At 48.8% G+C, this 20,989-nt stretch overlaps 1 protein-coding gene across 1 annotated transcript in view; it reads right to left on the bottom strand.

Moving 5' to 3' along the window:
• ARSI (arylsulfatase family member I) overlaps nucleotides 1-20,755 on the bottom strand; it is a 31,728-nt gene extending 10,973 nt beyond the window's left edge. Inside the window, exon 1 of the mRNA XM_069654049.1 lies at nucleotides 18,553-20,755. Within this exon, the coding sequence (XP_069510150.1) occupies nucleotides 18,553-18,878 (326 nt within the window). The 5' untranslated portion in view covers nucleotides 18,879-20,755. The remainder of the gene's footprint in view (nucleotides 1-18,552) is intronic.
• Between the last annotated feature and the right edge of the window lie 234 nt (nucleotides 20,756-20,989).

Below are 20,989 nucleotides of genomic sequence, written 5' to 3'. Positions count from 1 at the left end.
ATTCTCACTGTCTCTCTCTTTGTGGAGTGTGGTACATGCACAGTCACTGTGAGGCATTCGACCATCCGCACAGTGGGTGTGCGCTCACTTAGGCTTTTAAATTCTTTTTATATGAAATTGAATGATGGTACATCAACCTCTGGAAAATGTGTGGGGCTAATCTGCACACATTTTCCTATGTTCACTGCATGACATGCACATACACCTGTGTACTCTAGGTGGACACAGCCTACATGCGCAGTCCTCCCTGTCACACTTAGCTGGAATGTGACACCCAAGAGTACATGAAGGCATCTCAAAAGGGGGAGGGCAAAAACTTCATCCTGCCATGACCAGCCTAATTGAATAGCAAAGGCTCCATGGATGCACCATATGCTTTGTTGGCCCTGCTGGTGGCAGTGATGCATGCTGATGAGAGTTACATCTAAGCAGGCCCACGAGAGGCCTGGTCACAGGACTAACAAAAGACAGGAAACCCCATCACCTTTGATTTGCATCTGCATCAACCCAAACCCAGCGCCCGCCTCTTAGTATCAATGACAGTGAGCTGTAATGTCTGGTACATGAGTTTACAGTAGGTAACCCCCGCAGTGGGACCCCATTCAGATGGTAGGAGTGCGTGAGTTGATGGAGACAGAAAGTCTGTTCTCACCACAACTTCAAGTGAGACCTGCCTTTAATCAGGAACCACATACAGCTCAATTAACCAGACAGACCCTTTGATCCACAACAGACAGGAAGATGGGTGGGACTTAGTAGTACATGTTTTTACCCCTTTATTTTTCCTGTTGCAAAGCACTTTGGTTATGACCTCACACATGACAGAAGATTGTTGGTGAGACCCAGGATTCGTTCATTAAGGTAGACTTAGCTTACACCAATCACTGGGGCCCATTTGGTTTTAAAAGAGGGTTGAGCCCCTCTTTTGGTTGATCATCTGAAGAATTTGCAAGGAGGCACAAGAAGAACTCATTCGGAGCCTGGCTGAAGGTACAGTCTGCCTTAGAGCTTTCGCCAGGGAAGGAAGGCCAGGATTTCCAAGAGGGAAGCAAGATCCTTCCCCTAAACATTTCTTATGGTATGGTCCATAAAAACGAAGTAAAATACTTTTAAAGTTCCCCAACAGAGGTAAACACTGAATCCAGAGGACCCTCCAGCAGCTCCAGAAGTGGTACCCAGCCAGCACACAGCATGCTCTGCTAGGTTCTGCAGCAGGCTTCCTAGGTGGCAAATGCCAGCAAGTCTCTGAACCAAACCAAGGACAAGGCCGTTGCCTGCAACACTCTCCTCAGCTTTGAGCTGTCCACCTTAAGGGATGTCACGAGCCCGGCAAAGAAGCTAGGGGAGTGCATGACAAGCATCAACCAGCGTCCACCTTAAATGACATTCTCCAGCTAGTCGAGCCCCTCGAGCTGCAAACGACTGCACCCCTGACTGTTGTCATGCAGCAGTCACACACGCCGTCTGAGACACCTCGACCAGTGCTTCAGACCCACCAACCAGCACTGAGACAGTGATTCCTGAACACGAGCCACACTGTTGGCCAGCCTGCAGGCCCCTGTCCAGCCTCAATCGCCGAACTGCCTGCGGCCTGCTTGATGCAGTTGTCTCCTGTCTTGAACAATGTCACAGAAGCTGCAAAGCACTCTGAAACTGACTCAACCCTGTCAAGCACCAAGAACCTCTACAAGCACAAGGTACATTGTGGTTCGGTCCCTCTGGTCCTTCTCCGATGGCCCCTAGTGACATTTTACAACCGATTGATCCCATTGTATTGAAACCAAGTATTCTTGAACTATTGAAATGAATTACTTTACGGACTACCCTCCTGTCAGTATCCAGAGTGTATCCCCTTTCCTTCTTGAAACTGTCTGTCCTCTGAATTCCTTTACAGGGTGGGTTGTATTTTGTAGTGTGCTAGAACTGTCTGCTGAATAATAATAAAGTCGATATTTTCATACAGTCTTGACTGGACAGTCCCTTTTATCATTGAGCAATAATTGTATTTTATTTTTGATGTGTTGCAACTAACCAACGATACACAACCTTGCAGAGATAAGCCTGCCGTTCCATCCACGTTACCAAAATTGGACACAGAGGTCTATGATTTGCTTGTGTTTAAAATCTGTTCGGATCCCTTCTGGTGTACTAGAGGTGTGGGGCTGATTGATGGTTTAGAAACCGATATTCATCCCTGGACCACTGGTGCCCCAGAAGTTTATTCATCACAGTCAATCTGTCAGTATGATCTGGTTGTCCGTCACCCTATCCCCCTGTCTCTCTCTCCCCCACTATCGTCACCTTAAGGGTCTGCCTTATCTCTGGGAGCACTTTGGGCAAAACAAAATGTGGCACCCCAACCCACGTCCCCATGAAGGCATGTGCAGCTTCAGCACTGGAGCTTTTTGCTTAAATGGGGTGGCACCAGCCCCTGCCTTGGGAGGGCTTAAGTCTTGACGAGGTTGCCGGTAGAAGGCAGCACTCTTCCTTGATGTCCAAGTACTGGGGTCTGATGGGAAAGAGGTGCTACCATGATCCTGTCAGATTTCGCAGCTGGGAGACCAGGCTATTTACATTTAAACCTTCATTAACGTGGCAGCACAGTAGACATACAATGGCAGAGGACAAAAGCCTACCAAGGAGAAATCAATATACCCGATGATTACAAGCATTCAAAATTGTCATCCAGCCACCTATTGCCCCCCACCCCCAAATAAATGTGCGCTGTCCCCACCAGCGGGCCAGCTTAGGGCAGCTCTTCAAGGCTCGTTCATGCCAGTGTGGCAGTGGAGCCCTAAGTAAAAGAAAAGCTCCCAGTGCCAGAATTAGAAGCTTTTCTGTCCCAAGGACCAGGGCTAACACAGGAAACTCGCAGATCTATTGCCAAGCCCACCCTCAGAAGACTTGGCACGAGACAGAATTAGCCAGCCTCACACCCTGTTCAAAAGATGTCCACATTTGTATGTATGCCTTGCAGTGTACATATTTATTTTTAAAGGGTGAGTATTGCACCCAACTTCCATTACTCACTTAAAAGGATTTCTTGCAGAATCACTATCACAGACATGGTTCAAATTTTAAATTGCGGGCATTCTTTAAAAGAATGCCCGCAATTATAAATTTGAAACATCCATTTTGCATAAAAGCAAAGAGCATTTTATGTTCCCAAAATGCTCTTTTGCTTTTATACAAAATGCCAGGCTTTGTTTCCATCAAGAGATGTTTTGCGTGAGGGAAGGAGAGCCCAGAGTAATTCATTTGGGGCAGCGGCACCCTTTTTAAGTGAAAAGCTACCCACTCCAACACTAGAGTGGGAAGCTTTTCACTTTAAAAGGGTGTTGCCACCACGCCAGCTCAGGGAAGACTGTCAAAGGCTGCCCCTACTGCTGTGCAGCGGCGGCCTATTAAAGTAAAAAGCTCTATGCTCCAAAATGGGAGTGTTAAAACGGATTTCTAAACTCTGACCTGATAGGCAGAAGTTTAGGAGGCCACCCTAGTTTAGTGGAACAGGGGAACCTTCTGGACAAACCAGACCAATCTACGGTAGCTTGGCAGGCAGACAAGACTATGTCTGGGGAGTGGTGAGAGTGATCGGAAGCCCAAAATGAGCACAAAGAGTAAAACTCCACAGATTCCTCATAGACAGATGTATATCAAAATTACATTTATTATAGGCTTTATAACTACACACAAATAAACCACAGTAATAATAAAACAGTTACCAGACACGCCTTTCACTATGTAACGTATATACAAAATGCATTTAGCCTAACTTTGATGAAAGGGGAAAAAATGACCACAACCTGCAACTTAAGGGCTAAGTTCACAACATATATCGCATTAGGGAGTTCTTCAAAGTCAATCCTTTTCTTATGCAGTCCAGCCCTAAGAAGTGAGGAGCCTTATGCTCAAAGTACAGCAGTGCGTTAACAACGCGTGCTCATGTGTAAAGCGAAAAGCAGGTTCTCTTCAGGGAGTTGGTGCTGTTCAGGAAGGAGGGGTTGAGGCGATGAAGAATAAAGCCCTACTCCTTGAGGAGGGTCTGCCCTTGCAGGAAGAGCGACATTGGGAGTTCGGGAATATCTGGGGTGCCAGGCTAGCCTAGCTAAGGTGAGTATCTTTTCAGGGATTCTCGTACATAAAAACAGATGGATGTGCGAGGGGGCCACCGGTAAGTGATGCAAGAACTCACTGACCCTCGGCACAGTCCGGGCCAAACTTTACCAGTCTAGTCCACTTCGCCAGTAGGTTTCACCCCTGCAGTTACAGGATGCTCCGGCTCACAGCAGCAGCAGGATGGGATGGTTGTCCGTGCCGGGACAGTAGCCTTTGCTCAGCTCTCGAAGAACAGAAAAGGATAGTTCTAGTGCAGCACATCTCACGACACGTGGGGCAGGTCTGCAGGCACTTATAGTGACAATCATCACAGCGGGGAGACACAGGGACCACAAAGCCTTGATGCATGACGCACTCTCATAAATTGTGTCCCATAGGAGCTAGGACAATGAGTTTTGGTGAGAGAGGGCCCAGGACACAAGAAAGCAATGCCCAGAGTCTCGAGACTCAACTCAAGACAGCGGCGCTCCTGTATGATACCCCGGGTTCGAGCTGGTCAATTCACTGGATGACACAGGAACACTTCTGAAGAGGCTCTTTGTGAGGGTAAGCAGCAGGTGCCAAGAGTAGTTGGTCCCACTACTCCAAAGGATCAAAGCGCCCTTGCAGGGCTTCTTGGTATTGTACAGTTGGACCCCAGCCGGCCCATAGAGCTAGGGGTTACCCAACAGCACTTTAAGATGAGCAGCAGCACCCTTGAGATGGATGGGGAAGCAGATTAATACTCTCGCATCAAATAAAAAAAACAGGGAGTTCATGAATATCAGAAATCGTCGATCTTTCTTCTCACTTCAACTCCAATTAATTTCAGAAAAAACATAGTATTTATAACAAAAATGTGTCATCACTGACTTGTAACTCTGAAAAACCTAAGAATGCAACTCTATTGGTTCTAGGAAGGTAACTTTTATATAGGCACTATATCTGTATATGGTAACAGGGAGTGGGATTGGATAAACACTGTCAGGTGGGGCATCTAAGCCCTTCCTTCAAGATGGCTACTGTAAACGTCACTAAAAGTGTGACGTCTCATTGGTTCTATTAACTATAGGACCCTAGATTACTTGGTCCACTATGATTGGGTTGGCATCAACCCCACTCATACTTGTCCACTTGCTTAGCAGCGTGCAGAATAGCCAGCCAGGTTCAGGGATTTCGTCTGCACCCCCAGCTTCCCTCCAGTTATTGCTACAATCACTCATCACCTCAGTGGTCATGTGACAATTATTCCTTTGTGGTTGGCCTCAAGACTGCCTCTTGGTCTGGAAAAGTTAAGATATCTGTGCATGGCACAAGTCCATGCGTAGGAGTGAAAGTTTCATCCCTTCTCGCTCGTCTGGTCACGTGATCCGACACCGTGAAGTCATCTTATTCTTCATGCAATTTGTGTATTTGATTTAATTCTGCAGCCATCTGCCTTCTGTGGCTTATCTTGACCTTTCTGCACAGGATACTCTGTTCTTCTTTTCATAAATTGTATCCACTGTTGGTCTATTTCAGCCGATACGACCTTGGCTCCTTGGCACGATTTGCCTTCGTCTGAGTTTCTCTCCGTCTTTAATTCTCAATTTGTTTGCTGCAAAGCTCTCCTCTTGAGACCTTAAGTAACCTTTGGTTGATTCTGCTATTGTGCATAGTGGAAGTATACTTATATAAAGTGCTCCTTTTGAGGTAGATATGTATAGGTGGTGCATGCCGCAATCTATTTTACTACTAAGCATATGCAAGCCTCACGATTTCTGTGCTTCTTGCGGTTCCTTGCATATGTACACGTTTAAACTAACTGAATATCTTCATCGTGCATGTGGCATAATTTCTGACATTTTGACATCAATTATTTCACTTTATGCTCAGGATGTTACTTGTCCATGGTGTTTCGTCTTCTATATGTGTGTCAGTCCGGGTTCTTGTGACATCACCATTCGTCTTCCTTCAGTATCTTTTTAGCTTCTTCAGGGATGCATTCTGACAATCTTCATTCTGTCTCATTTGTCGATATGGTTTTCTCAATGGGTACCTTACTGTCCAGGTTTTCTTAGGTGTTGGCACTTCAACAGGTGTTGTTCTTCTGATAGGTACTGGACAGAGCACAACTGCGGCTCTCTGCGGGTTTATTTGTTCATCATACGTTACATATTTCGGCATGAACGTTCCTGGTACTTCAAAATGGGCAGTAAGAGTGTGAATCGAGCTTGGCATCTCCTCTACAGTATGATACAACAAAAGTAGGGTCCGACGGGACAAGAGCAGGGTCAGATTGCCAAACCTTCCAGCACATCTCTGGCGGTTCCACAAGTCAGCTCTTTTGTTCAGGATGCTCTTTCGTTCAGGATGCTTGGCTCCCTATGTAGGGTGGTGTGAACTTCAGGTGATCGACCTGGAATGGATGCAGAGCCCCTTCTCTTGTCCAAGATTCGTTTTGCGCTCAAATCTAGGATAATCAATGGAAGATCTGCTCTCCTTCATGCACACCAAGCGTGGGCTTATCGTGGCCTACGGTGGTATCAATCATTCAGGCCTACCAGACATACTGGCACCAGTAGTGTGGATTGGGACCAGACAGTCTGAAACCTCTTCCTGGGCACTAGCACTCGTGACATGCTGGATCCTGCAAAAGATCCTGTTTTTTAGTGGAAGGCTGCATGCCCAAATAAGGAATACCTGGGTCTCTTGACCTATGGGAAGGCAAAGGGACAAAATGGCCATAGGACAGAACAAAAGACTTCATGGCGTGACCATTTTCGGCACTGGCCACAGTCTGGGGTCAAACACGGTATTGGTCCATAAAAACGAAGTAAAAATACTTTAAAAGTAAACTGCTGCCACCAGTTTGTCTAGGCACATGTGTACAAACACCAAAAAATCCTTAGAGAGTGGCTAGGGCCATAAAACAAAAAGACTTCTATGCGCAGTGCTGTTAGGTACTTGGCACATAGATAAAAAGTTACCAAGAAATGGCAACATACTCAAAGACTAAGGGAAACATAGTTTCCCAGTAATGACAGTCTGAAGGACGTGTCAGTTTCCCCATAACAAATTAGCAAAAGCCCAGGGGAGCGCAGCTGAAGGCTGTGCTCCACTGGAAAAAGTCAGGGTAGGTTAGCCAAACAAAAGCAAAATGTTTAGGTGGGGGTCCTTAAATGGAGAGAAAATTGCACTTAAGGGAAATCTTTCCTAACAGGGAGCGAGAAGCTTTTCACTTTAATAGGGTGCCGCCACCAAACCAGCTTGGGGGAGCCTTTCAACGGCTACCATTTCTGCTGCAGCAGCAGCCCTCTGTTAAAGTGAAAAACCTCCCGCTGCAGTGAGGGAGCAGGGAGCTTTTCACTTTAATAGGGCGCACCACCATGACAGCTCGGGAAAGCCTTTCAAAATCTGTCCCATGCTGGCGTTGTAGCGGACCTCTATTAAAGTGAAAAGATTCCTGCTCCAGTGCAGGACTGGCTAGATTTTCACTTTAATAGGGCACTGCCATCAGGCCAGCTCGGGGAGGCCTTTCAAAGGAAGCTTTTCGCTTAATTGGGGCACCTCCATCACCCCAGCTCGGCGGAGCCGAGCTGGCATGACAGCAGCACCCTCTGTGATAGGAAATCTGCTCCAGCATACTGGCGTGCCAGGGGGAGCTTTTCACTTAGATTGGGCGTCACTGCAGTGCCAGCACGGGGGAGCCTTTCTTTTTATGTAGGGCACCACAGCCATCGCCGCGCCAGCACAAAGGAGCTTTTTAAAGGCTCCACCCTGCTGGTGTGGCAACGGTTATGGCAGTTTTGTAAATTATATTTGTTTGGCGCCCAAGGCTATCACCCAGGTTGCCTATGCCTAAAGCCAGCCCTCTCTACCTCTCTATGTATATTTTTCTCTCTCTTCCGGCATATTTCTCTCTTTTTATTCCTCTCCCATAGTGAAAGGAACGAGTCAGGCTTGCCCACAACACTCACTTTAGCAAGCAGGGCTTCAGAAGACTCTGCACTGCCAGTCTTCTAAAGCTTGGGTTACTTGTTACTCTGCTTCAGAACAGGCCGCTCCCAGAGAGATATGTCCTGAAGCTGAGGTATCACATGCAGGAGCAACCCACGTTTTAATAGACACTTTCAGTAGACTCGCATAGGCAACTGAACACAGAAACAGCCAAAGCCTCAGATAGTTGAAGCTGTCCAGGCTGATATAAATGTCCTGCAACATAGAGACATTTTTTTCGTAGAGTGAGTAGTGTGACCAATTAAAACTGCAGACCCCCACCTTCAATTTTTCTCTCAAAACGGTTTCTTACTAAATTACAATAGCATATGTTTCAAAATTAAAGCCCACCTCGCACCCTCATTCCCCCCTCTCCGTTCCTCTCTCTATCGCAACCTCTCTCATGTTCTCCCTTGCTGCCATGTCGCTCCTCTCCTTTTCTCTGCCTAACCCTCCATCCGTGCAACAAGAGTCTTGCTGCATTCCCTCTCACTCTGTAAATCTCTGCCTTTATCCGGGCCTCTGTTGCTGTCTCTCTCTCTGCCTCTCTCCTTCTGTCTGTCTCTATCCCGCTTTTCATTTCCACTTTCCCACAAAACCCTTATGTTGTCCTCCCACCCACCCCGTCTCCTTGCATGCTTCGTGGAATGCGAGAGAAGGAGGGGCTGTGTGGGTGCTCGAAGCTGCCTGGAGTGCCTTGTCTTGGTTCTCACAGACGAAACCGTTCAATGGTTATATTCTGAGTGCGTCCCTTTCCAAGATGGAAGGACATTTTGTGAGACAAAATCTCAGAAAAATAAGCTTATTTAATTGTGTTAACATTGTTAACTGTGTCTTTCTATGATTTTGCAAAGTTCGTTTCTAATGATCAAATCAATTATACATTGTACTCATGATAATGTTACCATGGACTTACTGAGCAAAGCACTTTATCAAAACCTAGGATAACCATATACATTATTTCCTATTGCTCCCTTTTGAAATATCTCTATGATCAATGGGAAGGGGACAAATCGCATCAACGAGGGTTCCTGGCTGCTTTGAATAAGAACAAAGAGAATTTTGGGAGCACAAGCATGACTATAGATCTTTATTGTTGGCAAATCTATCTGTGATGAACGGGTTGTATGTTTGAATCATTATGTACATAACGCACACTGGGCTTGAATTCATTTCATTTTTCTTAACAAACACTTTCAAATTAAAGTGTTTATAATCATGAACTACATGTACTCATTCAGGCAGCCTTAGGATATGAATGTGTGGATAAAATAGCAGCGATATCTGTCACTCCATTGTGATCTGAAAGCCGCCCTCCTTCACAGTTCCGAAGATAACGTTTCTTCTCCTCCAAAACCAGAAGCCTTGCTAAATTTTGCAACAGGAGAGGCTGAGAGCGGACGCTGTGCCACAGGATCAGTATGTCTGTGGATATAGGGCTGTGTCTATGCCCATTCTCCAATGTATAGACATCCTAAGAGAATTATATGTACAGAATTAAGCTCAAATATAAATAACAAAGAAAAATCCGACCAGGGTCTACACAATAGCAATACTCATGTCCTTGGGACAAAGTGTACATTCCATAGAATAAACATGGATGGCCATTCAGTGGTCTGTGGTGCATAAGGGGTGTCACTCTGCTGGGCCCAAGGGTGCCATATGCAACACTGAAGAGTGAAGCATGGAAGGTTTTGAATCAGTCATGACCACTGTCATTGCTCTAGGAAAACCTCCAAACCATGCATCAGTCCCACTTTAGTGCTGCATAAGGCACCCCCTCAGTGGATCTGGAGCTTGTTGTGCTTATAGTCCTAACCCTCACCAGGCTGATTAAACTCAACTAGGCTGAAGCATGTCTGGGGTTCCTTGAGATCTCGCGCAGAAGGGATGTGACTCACACTCTTGGGCCGGATCGCTCTAATCCTCCATATACTGTAATGGCAGGGCCCACCTAGAAATCATGGGTTTGTAGAGTTGCCAACAGCAGTAGCAGTGGTTATGATTGTGTCCAACCCTTCCATCCATCACTCTTCAGTGCCAAGTGGGCAATCCAAATGCCCACTTGGCAATCCAAATGCAAAGGGAGAGTGGGATCACCTTCAATCGAATGATCAGGTGCCCCAGACGAACAGCCCCGCACTCCTATTTATGGGATGGCCCTAATGATTCTTTGCGGGTAGCAATGAAAGGCAGGGGAAACCGGGGGGATTCCCCGCAATATGATATGAACACAGGGTCCAGCAATGGAAGTAGCCATGACACACATGTTGACTGTTGCAGGTCACCCCTCCTGGGAGCATGGTAGCTCCCAAGACTTGTGCCTGGGTCACATGGTTGTAAACATGTGACCGACCTAATAAAAGGGACGAGCCAGTTCCGGCTCGTCAGGCGATTCAGGCTGACTCCTGCGTCTGTTATTGGTTGGCACCATGCTGGTGCTACGCAGTATGCCGAGGGCCTACCCATGTGGCCCGGCATCAGGAAGGTGCCCCTGCTAAGCAACACCGTCCCACTGTACTTGCTGTGCCATGTGATCACAGCTGTTGGTGCAACCCCCGACTGGGTGCCCCCAGAGCTGGGGCTGCGGTGAGCTGAGTGCCCCGAGCCCATGTGGTCCACTCCGGTGATCCGGAAGTAAGCAGGATGACCCCTGCCGTGTCTGAGCGGCGTGGACGCAGCTCTATGGTCAATGCCGGGTGATCCCGACATCTGCGGTGGTCCGCTCCGGTGATCCGGGAGCGGGCCGCCAACATAAATTGGTCCGGACCTCTGCTGGGGGCCCCGGTATCATTGTTATTTTCTGGCACAGGAAAAGCAGGCACCGTGTGCAATTACCAAGCAGCTGTACAGGAGGGATCAGAATGCTGGCCCCTGCAGACTCTCTTCCAGATTCCAAGCACGGTGCACCGAACGCTCTGGTTCTGGGTTCCTGCACTGTGCAGGGAACCAGTCGGCATGGGCAGGGCCGGGAGAAGGGTGCGTTTGGTTCGCGTATCTGCCCCATTCATTAAGAAGGAGGCTCATAGGCATCGGACTGTGAATGCGCCTGGATGACTCGGAGGTTTGGTAAGAAGCGCTGTGTTGCAAGGCATCCAAGCCAGACAGAGCTGGCGCGTTGACGCTTAGATTCTAGGCAATGCATCCCCCTCCTTGGGGTCCAAGCATTCTGCCTCCAGTTTGCATGCTTCATTGTTTCATGGAAACTCTCCGTCCCTGCAAAATGAAGACGCCCTTTAGCGATTGGTGCACCTCTCTCCTGTTCCGGCTGCTTCCCTTGCAGAGGAGAACCTGCAGAGAATTTGCTCTGCAACAAATTATTCATATGCGTGTCCCCAAAATAACCACGGTTTCAGAGCCAGCAGGATACGGTGGGACAGCAGTATTTGGTGAAGCACTGTATACACGGCAGAGTTTGGCTGTGTGCAGTCCCTCAATCTAGAAGATGTCAACTCACAGTGACTCACGACAGAGTACTCCAGCATGCTGGTGGCCCCTAACACACTGTGGAGAGGGGAAAGATGGGGTTTCTCCTCCCCGGCAGAGTTTTAGCTGAGAGGACACATGGCCAGCTTCTCTTGCAGCCAAAGGTTGGGATAAGAACGTTTTAATAGAAATGGGGGGCTGGGATGGCCACTTCCAACAGGAAAGAAGGAGGCCTGCTCAAAACTCAGCATATTTAAGGGATACAATGTGAACGCTACCATCAAAGGTCTCCTTTCCCCTCGAGAGGTAAAGAAGGAGGCACTTGGTTTCATCCAGAGCTACTTTCCCCCCAGATGGTGGTATCTTGCCGCAAGGTAAGGCGACCTTTCCTGTATTAGGCACTCAGTGAATTGAAAGTTGAAGGCCGAAGTCTGGTCATGAGAGATAGTGTTGGTAATCTCTTGGCTCACCTCTCCTCCTGCCAGACAAATCCTGCCACTGGACAGGGGTGTTGCTAGGTCTGGAAAAGATCGGAGGCTACACTAATTTCGGGATTGTCGGGACTCGGGGCTAGCTAGTCTTTTGGTTGTAGACCCTGAGATTCTATCCGGAGCTACAATCAAAAGATCCGTGGGTATAGCCGCCTAAGCCCCTCCTAGCCACGCCTCTGCCGCTGGATCCAAGGCAGCTCTTTCGGGAAACTGAGGTAAATGTGTGGCCTTCAGCAAAGAAACATTATATGAGCTTCTAGGAGAGGAGCTCTGCTGAGTCAAGGAAGGAAAAGAGAGGACTACACTAAATGCTTTGGAATGGCTTCCCATGGTTGTGAGGCCAAGTGTGATCATCAAGGGAGCCAACATACCTGGTGGCGCCCCTACTCTCAATCCAAGTGTACACACTCATCAAGAGTGAGCTTCAAATAGAAAAGGAGGACACAGTGCACCTGACAACACCTATAATGCGATTTCTGTACCTGAGGTTACTCAGGGTCTGATCATCATCGAAGTGCTTGGTAATTACAGTGGCATAGGGCAATCAGGCCCAATGCCTTCGGCAGAGTGCTCTTCAGTATGATGACCTATAGCACACACTGCCTAAAATATTAAGTAGGATAGGGGCCTCCAGGATTCTGCCATTCACCCAAAACAACCTTGCATAGCTGTCGAAAGACCGCAAATAACCCCAAACACACAGGTATAGCCTCAAACACAGCCTTGCATGGTCGCATTTACCCGAACAGATAAGCAAATGCCCCCTCCCAGGCAATCATGTTTGTGGTGGCTCGTGCTGGGACGGAGCGAAGCAGGCCCCCATTTCAAATCAGACGTTATCCCGCAAAGTATTCTCCCAGGAACCGGGACACAACACAACTCGATTTGCATTAGGGAGCGAGTCTCAGTTTTACCCGTGCTTGCTCCCTAATTTAACATGTGTTGCATGCAGCCCTACAGAGAAGGGGTGTATCTGGCGCTTGTTCTCCCTAAAAATAGGCAAATATTCCCCATAAAAATAAAAAAAGGTATTACAAATACCCCCAACTAATAATAGGAAGCCAACAATGTAGAACATTATGCCCATGCTTTCACTCACACAGCTCCGTGGAGATGTGTGGACCAGCCGTGCACCTACTACCACAGGAAGAAACGACTATTATAACTGCGGGATCAAAATACGTAAACCTGTATCTTTTAATGTGCATGAATAGCTTGGTGCAAAAAAAAACAACAAATTATTACAAAAACCATTTTGGTTTTCCAGTAAAAACATATTTGTACACGCTTACAAAAAAATACTCCTATTGGGAATTAGAGTTACATTTTTACTCCCTAAAAAATCATTTTACTCCCAACTTTAAATAAAAGGGAGTAACATACTCCCACTTCCTTATCTTATCTGGAGAACTGGTTGCATGGAGCGCGCCTTATTGTTTGCATTTCCAAGCAATGAAAATGTAAGCCTGACATTCTGTGCTGCGTATGTTTCCAGGGCCAGGGCACACGGCAATGAAGACCACCACTCACGCACGTGCAGCTCTCACGGGGTACTGGGAATCTGGAGACTTCTCACTGCGAGTTTACCTGCCCTGGGTGGCTAGTGCACTGCATAGGGCAGGGAAAAGGGCTTCTGCACCCCACCACGTTGCTGCCCAGGAGCACGGTGAAACCTAAATTCTGGGGGCTGGGTGGGCTAACCCTTCAAATGTTGGGAGAGGTGCTTACTTCAGAGTTGGTGGGGTCGGGCAAACTTATTTGTGTGGGGGCATCTAAGTTCTTTACGCATTCTAATGAGACTTTTCGAGTGCAGTTTCAATGTTACAAGCAGTTAACTCTTTCTTTTAAGTCTCAAAGCACCCACTAAAGGACTTCTGTGAGAATGAGCGGTCTCCTGACACCTCACTTCCCTTCCAATTACTCCCCGGCATGCACGTGCTACCCCTATCACGATTTCAATTGCCTAAACATGTATGCATAAGAATGCAGGTGCTAACAATGAAATGCTTTACATTAGTAATTGCAGGGACTTTGTTAACAGTAAAGCCCAGTGCCGTGCTCTGTAGGTCAGCCAGATCAAGACAACATAGCCCACAATTTCAAGGAGGTGGGGGGTGTGGGGCTTAAGTCCGGTCAGCTCAATGGGGGTGCACCACTGTTGCTGACTATTTCAGTCTGGTGGTGGGTGACATTACCCCCGTCAAATGAGTTGATCCCCATTGTAGCATGCGGCTCAGTTCAGGTTGTTCAAAGGTATCATCTACCCAAGCTCGGACTCGCCCATAGAGCAGTGTCCAAGAGGCTGCCATGCCAGGTCAATGCGGGCCAAGGTTCTGAGCCGATGTCATCATAGTGCAAAGTGCGTCTGGTAACTCGGCTTCAAAAAGCATTGTTTGTCACACACTTTCCTCAAAAACGCACACCATGGGAATCCATTAGAGCCTGCCACACACTTTCCTCAAAAACACACACCATGGCAATCCATTAGAGCCCGCCACACACTTTCCTCAAAACACACACAATGGAAATCCATTAGAGCCCATGGAGAGTATAAATGGCAGTATAAATCCCAGTACCATTACATTACTCAGTTTCTAACACAAATCCCTTTTCAGTTTTGGCTATTAGGTGGTGTTACATATAATGCCAAAACTATTAGCATGGAAGTACAGCTAGGAGGGAGATAGAATGTGAGTAGGAACACGCAGCCCTCTGGGTCTTGTTTGGCTTTTTAGCCACCCAGTGAATGCCCATGGGCGCCACGCTCACGGGTGTGGTTATTCCATAAAACACACCCTCCTGGGATCTCTTGGAGCCAGTTCGCTCATGCAGTAACATCAAACTGTGAACTTTCATGGGGCTGCCCTTGGGCTCTCTAATGGCTTTACGGCAATTTCAAATGAGTTATTTGTGTAATAAAAGTTTCTTAACTGTGTCTTTAGCAGCTTGACTTTTAAGCAATGTGTGTGACCTTGCATTGGTTCGATGTAATGAATTCCTGTTAAAAACCAGCATTGACAAAGCCAACAGTTTTGGCTCTTTTAGATATGCATTTTCTGTCATTACATGCCGAGGTGCCCACACCACTTGCCAGCTGTTTGTTGCCACCTAATGGGCAGAAAGACCATAGCGGCAGTATCCCATGCCTACACAAAAGCCAAAACTGTCCGCTTTGACAATTCTTGTCTTTTTATGGAAGCAGTGCCGGATTATCCATTAGGCCAAGTACGCACCAGCCTATGGGCCCCACTCCCTATAGGAGCCCCGCGACAATGGATCAAAATAAAGTGGTGAAGAAAATGTAAAACGTATTAGGAGATCATTTGTGAGGTGGCGGGGGTGACATTTCAAGTGTCTAGGAGCCTCCACACGGTTTAATCCGGCACTGTATGGCAGGGTCTATTTTCTATCGCAGTTTACCCTGCACCTAGCCGTACAAAACAGCTAACTCACAACAACTAAACAATGTCCTCTCTTGCACTCATGTGCACTCATAGTGCAACCATCACAGGCCTTTAGAGTGCAGCTTGATTTGAACGTTTAAAAGAATTTAAAACAAAAATGAAAAAAGGTTAGGATTGCTGTGAGGAAACACAGGGGACTTTCCTTGAGGTAACGATGCCTGACCCCACAAGAGTGAAAACTAAACCCCAGATATTGTGGGCAAAGCATGCGTTCCTCAGCCACGTGCTGAACAGCTCTTCACAGTCATGTCACGGGCATTCGTGCAGGAGCGTCACAACAATCAGGGCTTTAAGTGGACTGGGGCTAGCCGGTGCCAAGTCCCAACAGTCTCGTGAGATGGGCTCCCGAGCCAGGGTCCTGCCGGGACTCTCCACGACTAGATGAAGCCACGCTGAGCTCTCAGGCTGCCATTTAGCCTAGTGCTGCTCGGTTATCCGACTGCCTGCGGGTTTCAGCATTTCAGATTGTCTTCTCTTTTTTCTAATCAGAAACGTTTGATACCTGAAGTCAGCCGTGTAACCAAGCAGCGCTTCGGCTAAACCTGTTGCTTGATGTCCCTTTATTAAGAAACAGGAGGAGCGCTGGGTTGGCCAGCCTCACCTTTTGTTTTTGAGTAAAGAGCTAACATGCAGCAGGAAGCCCATTAAATAAGCTTGGTTAAAGGGCTTCCACTGCGTGTTAGCTCTTTACTCAGAAACAAAAGGAGAGGCTGGCCAACCTAGCCCGCCTCTTGTTTTGGAATGAAGAGACATCATGCCGCAGGCAGCCCATTGCATTCAAGGAGCCGCGTGGTTAAAGGGTTGCCTGGGAGGGTCAGTGACCCCCACGGACATTTCTTTAGCTATGGCTCCATGAATGCAAAGGCTGGGGGCGCTCTTGCTAGTGGGGGTGGCCTAATCACTCGTACTTAGCTCCTGCCCAGTAACGAGAGCCCCCCTCAATTGACCACCCACCTTAAAGCACTGCCTACAATGGGCGTCTACCACTCATAAGGGTGACAAGGTCCAGCAACATTGACCTTGACACGCAGGCATCAAAAACAAAGCATAACAGCACACACGATGAGAGGCGCCGCCGGAGCTATAATGGTTTCGTGGCCTCTCAGTAGCATCCAGTGGTCCTGGGCCTCACAAAAGGGGGCGCTAGGGCCTCCTCGGAGCCCGGTGACTTGTGCAGCGCCCTCAGTATGAAGCGGGCTAAAACAGCTGTAGCCCACGAGCTGCAACCTCTAGAGAGCCCAGAACCTGCCAAACCTGTGATTGGCTTGGAATCATCATTGGGCGGGTCTTAATTACAACAACCCTCCCAGGGGGAAAGTTCCTCATTTCTGTTTTTGCCGCGCAAACGCCTGCCCTGAGATAGTCCGCTGCAGAGAACTCTTTCTTTACTGCTCCCGTGGTTGCTGGCAAAAGACTGTTAAACGATAGATTCTGGATGACACCAGTCCTAATCGTAAAGGCCTGTTTTCTACCTGTCAAATTACGTCAGTGATTTAAGTGGGGTGGTAAATAAGGGGGTGCTCCCGTTAGGAGTGCTTAGGCCACGCCCCGCCACGAGAGCTTCCCCCACCCCCAGCCCTTGCATTCAAGGAGCCATAGTTAAGAATTGTCTGGGATGGTCGCTGACCCTCACAGGAAACCCTTTAACCACACAGCTCCTTGAAAGCAATGGGCTGCCTGCTGTGGCATGCCTCTTCCAAAACAGGACGAAGGCTGAGTTGGGCAGCCTCTCCTTTTGTTTCTGAGTAAAGAGCTAAAATGCAGTGGAGCTCTTTAACCAAGCACGGTTAATGGGGTTCCTGCTGGATGTTAACTCTTTACTCAGAAACAAAAGGAGAGGCTGGCCAACCGAGCCTTCCTGTTTCAGAATAAAGAGACCTCACGCAGTAGGTTTGGCTGAAGCCCTGCTCGGTTACACAGCTGACTTCAGGTGTCATCATTTTGGATTATAAAAAAGAAAAGGCGATAATCTGAAATGCTGACACCTGCAGGCAGCCCTGTAACCATGCAGCACTGGGCTAAATGGCTGCCTGAGAGGTTGGTTTGGCTCGAGCTAGTCAGGCTGAGCCCTGGCAGGGCCCCGGCTTGGGAGCGACTGCCGGGGCTTGGCGCTGGCTAGCCATGGCCCACTTAAAGCCCTGAATAACGTCCCACAAACTGTTATCAAGCATTATTTTTATTTATTTTTACGAATGTGCAGGGTTTACAGATTCGACTCATCCTACATACTCAAATATCTGCCTGACGTTAATACACCTAATTGTATCTAGCACTTCTGCATAGGTCCCCAACCCAAGCGCCTCTTCGTCCTCTGCCAATACCCCTTTCCCCCAGTATGCATATGCGGAGCTCTATAAAACCTGCCCCATCGGAAGGCCAAACCTCTCCTGCAGGGATTACACGATGATTCAATGTCACCTAGACTTTCCAGTCCAAATAAAGAAATGCATTCTGAGAGTTGTAGGGTTAGTTCATTTCAATTAAAGTAAATCCCATGCTCCTTCTTTCCTGATTCAGGAAAGCACGGTAAACCCTACTCTTCAGGCAACACTTCACTGACCAATGACGACCATAGACTGACAAAGCAATCCCCCCTACCCACTTTGTACCACACCCTCTTTTGTACATCACTCTGTTGCTCTATAGCTGGGTGTGCGCTATATAAATACAGACATATATAGGACAGCCAAGTAGTGTCCCAGTCACATGGCGCCACATCAGTCTCCTGCCCAGAATTACTCCTGCCCACTATCAGCGGTCCCCAGCTCGACTTCCTATTCTTCAAGCTCCCTCAAACGGGGTTAGTCTTTCCTGCAAACATCTATGGGTATCAGTCTCTCCTGTCAGCGCTCAGGGGGCCTCCGTTTCTCTGACCCCCACTCCTAGGAGTCTGCCTCTACTGCCCACAAGAGCGGGAGCGTGGGGTGGGGGGCTCTGTTTCACCTGCCAACCTAAATGTCTCGTTTGCCTGCAACCAGGATGTCCTGACCTTGCTGCCCGCCTTCAGAGTCAGCCGCCTGTCCTGCCCATACACAGCCATCTGTCTCTGACCCACTTACTCAGAGAGACCTGTCCCACCCACACCCAAGACTTCTCACCTGCCCGTGATTAGCTGGCTCCTGGACGGGGTGCAGATCGGCTGGATGTAGTAATTCTCCAGTTTGACCCCCTCGGCCGCCAGCCGGTCCAGTGTAGGCGTCTGGATGTCCGAGCCATGGTAGCCCACATCGTGGAAGCCTTGGTCATCAGTCAAAATGAAGATGATGTGAGGGGGTCGGGATTGCGCCAGCGGGACAGGAGCTTTCTCTAAGAATTGCACACCTGGGCTGTCCTCCAACAGGTTGGGCTTCACCCAATCCCAGGACATGTAGCCGAAGCTCAGCAGGCTGGCCAACGAGAAGCCGGCGAGAGTGTAGACTGCCATGCTCGGCAGCACAAGGGTAGCAGATATGGGCTGGGTACTCTTCTAGAGTTCAAGCATGGTGGCCGGTGCTCCAACCTCTCTTGAGAGTGGGCACAGACCGGCACTCTTTAGCGTAAGACATTCGGGTGAGTGCTGGATAAGCTCTCCAGTTCTTGCTGACCTTCAGAGAGTCGAGAGCTTTGCCGAAGACTTCCCTTGGTCAGAGGAATCCTCAAGGCAATGTTTTGAGGCACCTCCTAGTTTATGAAGACCCAGTCGTGTCTTGGTGGAGCCCCTTCTCGTGGCCTGGGGTCAAGACTTGACGCTTGTTGTGGGCTCCACTGAGGGCCAGCAGGGCAACGCTTGACGTTAGCTGTAGGCTTCACTCAGGGACAGACACTAACGCTTGAGGCTTGTAGAAGGTTCTTCTCAGGACCAGGGGATACCATGTGACGTTTGTAGTAGGCTCCACTGAGGGGCTGGAGCCAGCAATTGACGTTTGTAGGTGGCTCCGCTGAGGCCCAGGAGCCAAGGCTTGACGTTTGTTGAAGGCTCCTCTGAGGCTCAGGAGCCAATGCTTGACGTTTGTAGGAGGCTCCTCTGAGGCTCAGGACCCAATGCTTGACGTTTGTAGGAGGCTCCACTGAGGCTCAGGAGCCAATGCTTGACGTTTGTAGGAGGCTCCTCTGAGGCTCAGGAGCCAATGCTTGACGTTTTTTGAAGGCTCCTCTGAGGCTCAGGAGCCAATGCTTGACGTTTGTAGGAGGCTCCTCTGAGGCTCGGGACCCAATGCTTGACGTTTGTAGGAGGCTCCTCTGAGGCTCAGGAGCCAATGCTTGACGTTTTTTGAAGGCTCCTCTGAGGCTCAGGAGCCAATGCTTGACGTTTGTAGGAGGCTCCTCTGAGGCTCAGGACCCAATGCTTGACGTTTGTTGAAGGCTCCTCTGAGGCTCAGGAGCCAATGCTTGACGTTTGTTGAATGCTCCTCGCAGCACCAGAGGTCAATGCAACAGCTCCCCTTGGTGCCTAAATTCGCAAATAGGAAATGTGTTGAAGGTTCGTGGGTGATATGTGTTAATGGTGGTTTAATCTCCTAGGCTATGACACTTGGCGCTCCTTCAATCGTTTTTACGGGGGTGGGGGGGGCTGTTCTTCCCTCAAGAGTGGGTCGCAATGCATCTAGGATTTTCAGGGCTCTGTGTACGAGGTGGGTTATTCAATGACCCTCCGGGACAAGCCTGTGAATGAAGCTTCCCTTTCCAAGAAGGCGTTTGAGTGGGGAGGGGTGGGTCACTCCATGGCTCTCTCACTTCAGAGAAGTTGTTCCCGGCGCTTATTTTCTTAAACAGCGTTGCCACAGAGCAGGGTCCTGGTTGAGTATGCGGCTCCTGTCAACCATTCAGATCACACTTGAATTCATCCAGGGAGTCCAAAGGCGAGCAGAGTGAGTGGCTTTCCCCCAAATTCTCAACAGAACGTCGCTCCTTCCCTCCTAGCTCCGGCTTTGGCCAGAATGCATTCAGTTGGCAGGCTGCTGTGGCAGACGATGAGGCGCCAGGTCCAAGTCTCTGCAGAAACACATTCCATCCTAGAAAGCTGGGTCCTGGCGACTCTACTTAGCAGCCCGTGATCCTCGGCTCCTGTATGGTGAAACAACCAGGGGCGACTTGTAAGTCGGAGCTTTTGCAGTCCTCAGCCCTGATCCCGGAATGTGTCTGCCCCGTTGTGGTGGGGGTATGTGGGGGGTGCAGGTCTCTAGCCTAGAGCCGGCCTTTTGTCCTTTGTCTACTATTGGAGGTGGTGGGGGAAAGAGGAGGGGACACTGCCGGGCTGCCACATCTGTCCTTAGATCCAGTCAGGTTTCACGGGAGCACGGGGCCCCTCCCTGGCTTGCAAAACTTTGGCGTTTCACTTCGGGCGAATGGCGCAAGGCCCTAAAGGGAATCGTGTTCTTGAAAACTGTGAACCAGCTGGTCCTGGGGGCTGGGAGAGCAGGCGAATGTTCACGCACTGTGAATGCCTGTGCCCACCCTCACAATGGCCCCTTTTGGCTCTCAATAGACTTTTTCGATGGTTGCCAAACACTCGACTGTTTCCCTCGCGCCACCCTCTGACCTCTGTGGTGTAGTTAC

This window comes from Ambystoma mexicanum, chromosome 3q, assembly GCF_040938575.1.
Source record: "Ambystoma mexicanum isolate Mex_15411 chromosome 3q, UKY_AmexF1_1, whole genome shotgun sequence".
Classification (NCBI taxonomy): Eukaryota; Metazoa; Chordata; class Amphibia; order Caudata; family Ambystomatidae; genus Ambystoma; species Ambystoma mexicanum.
The sequence above is the reverse complement of the archived record's forward strand: the minus strand, read 5'-3'. Positions and strand labels throughout refer to the sequence as shown.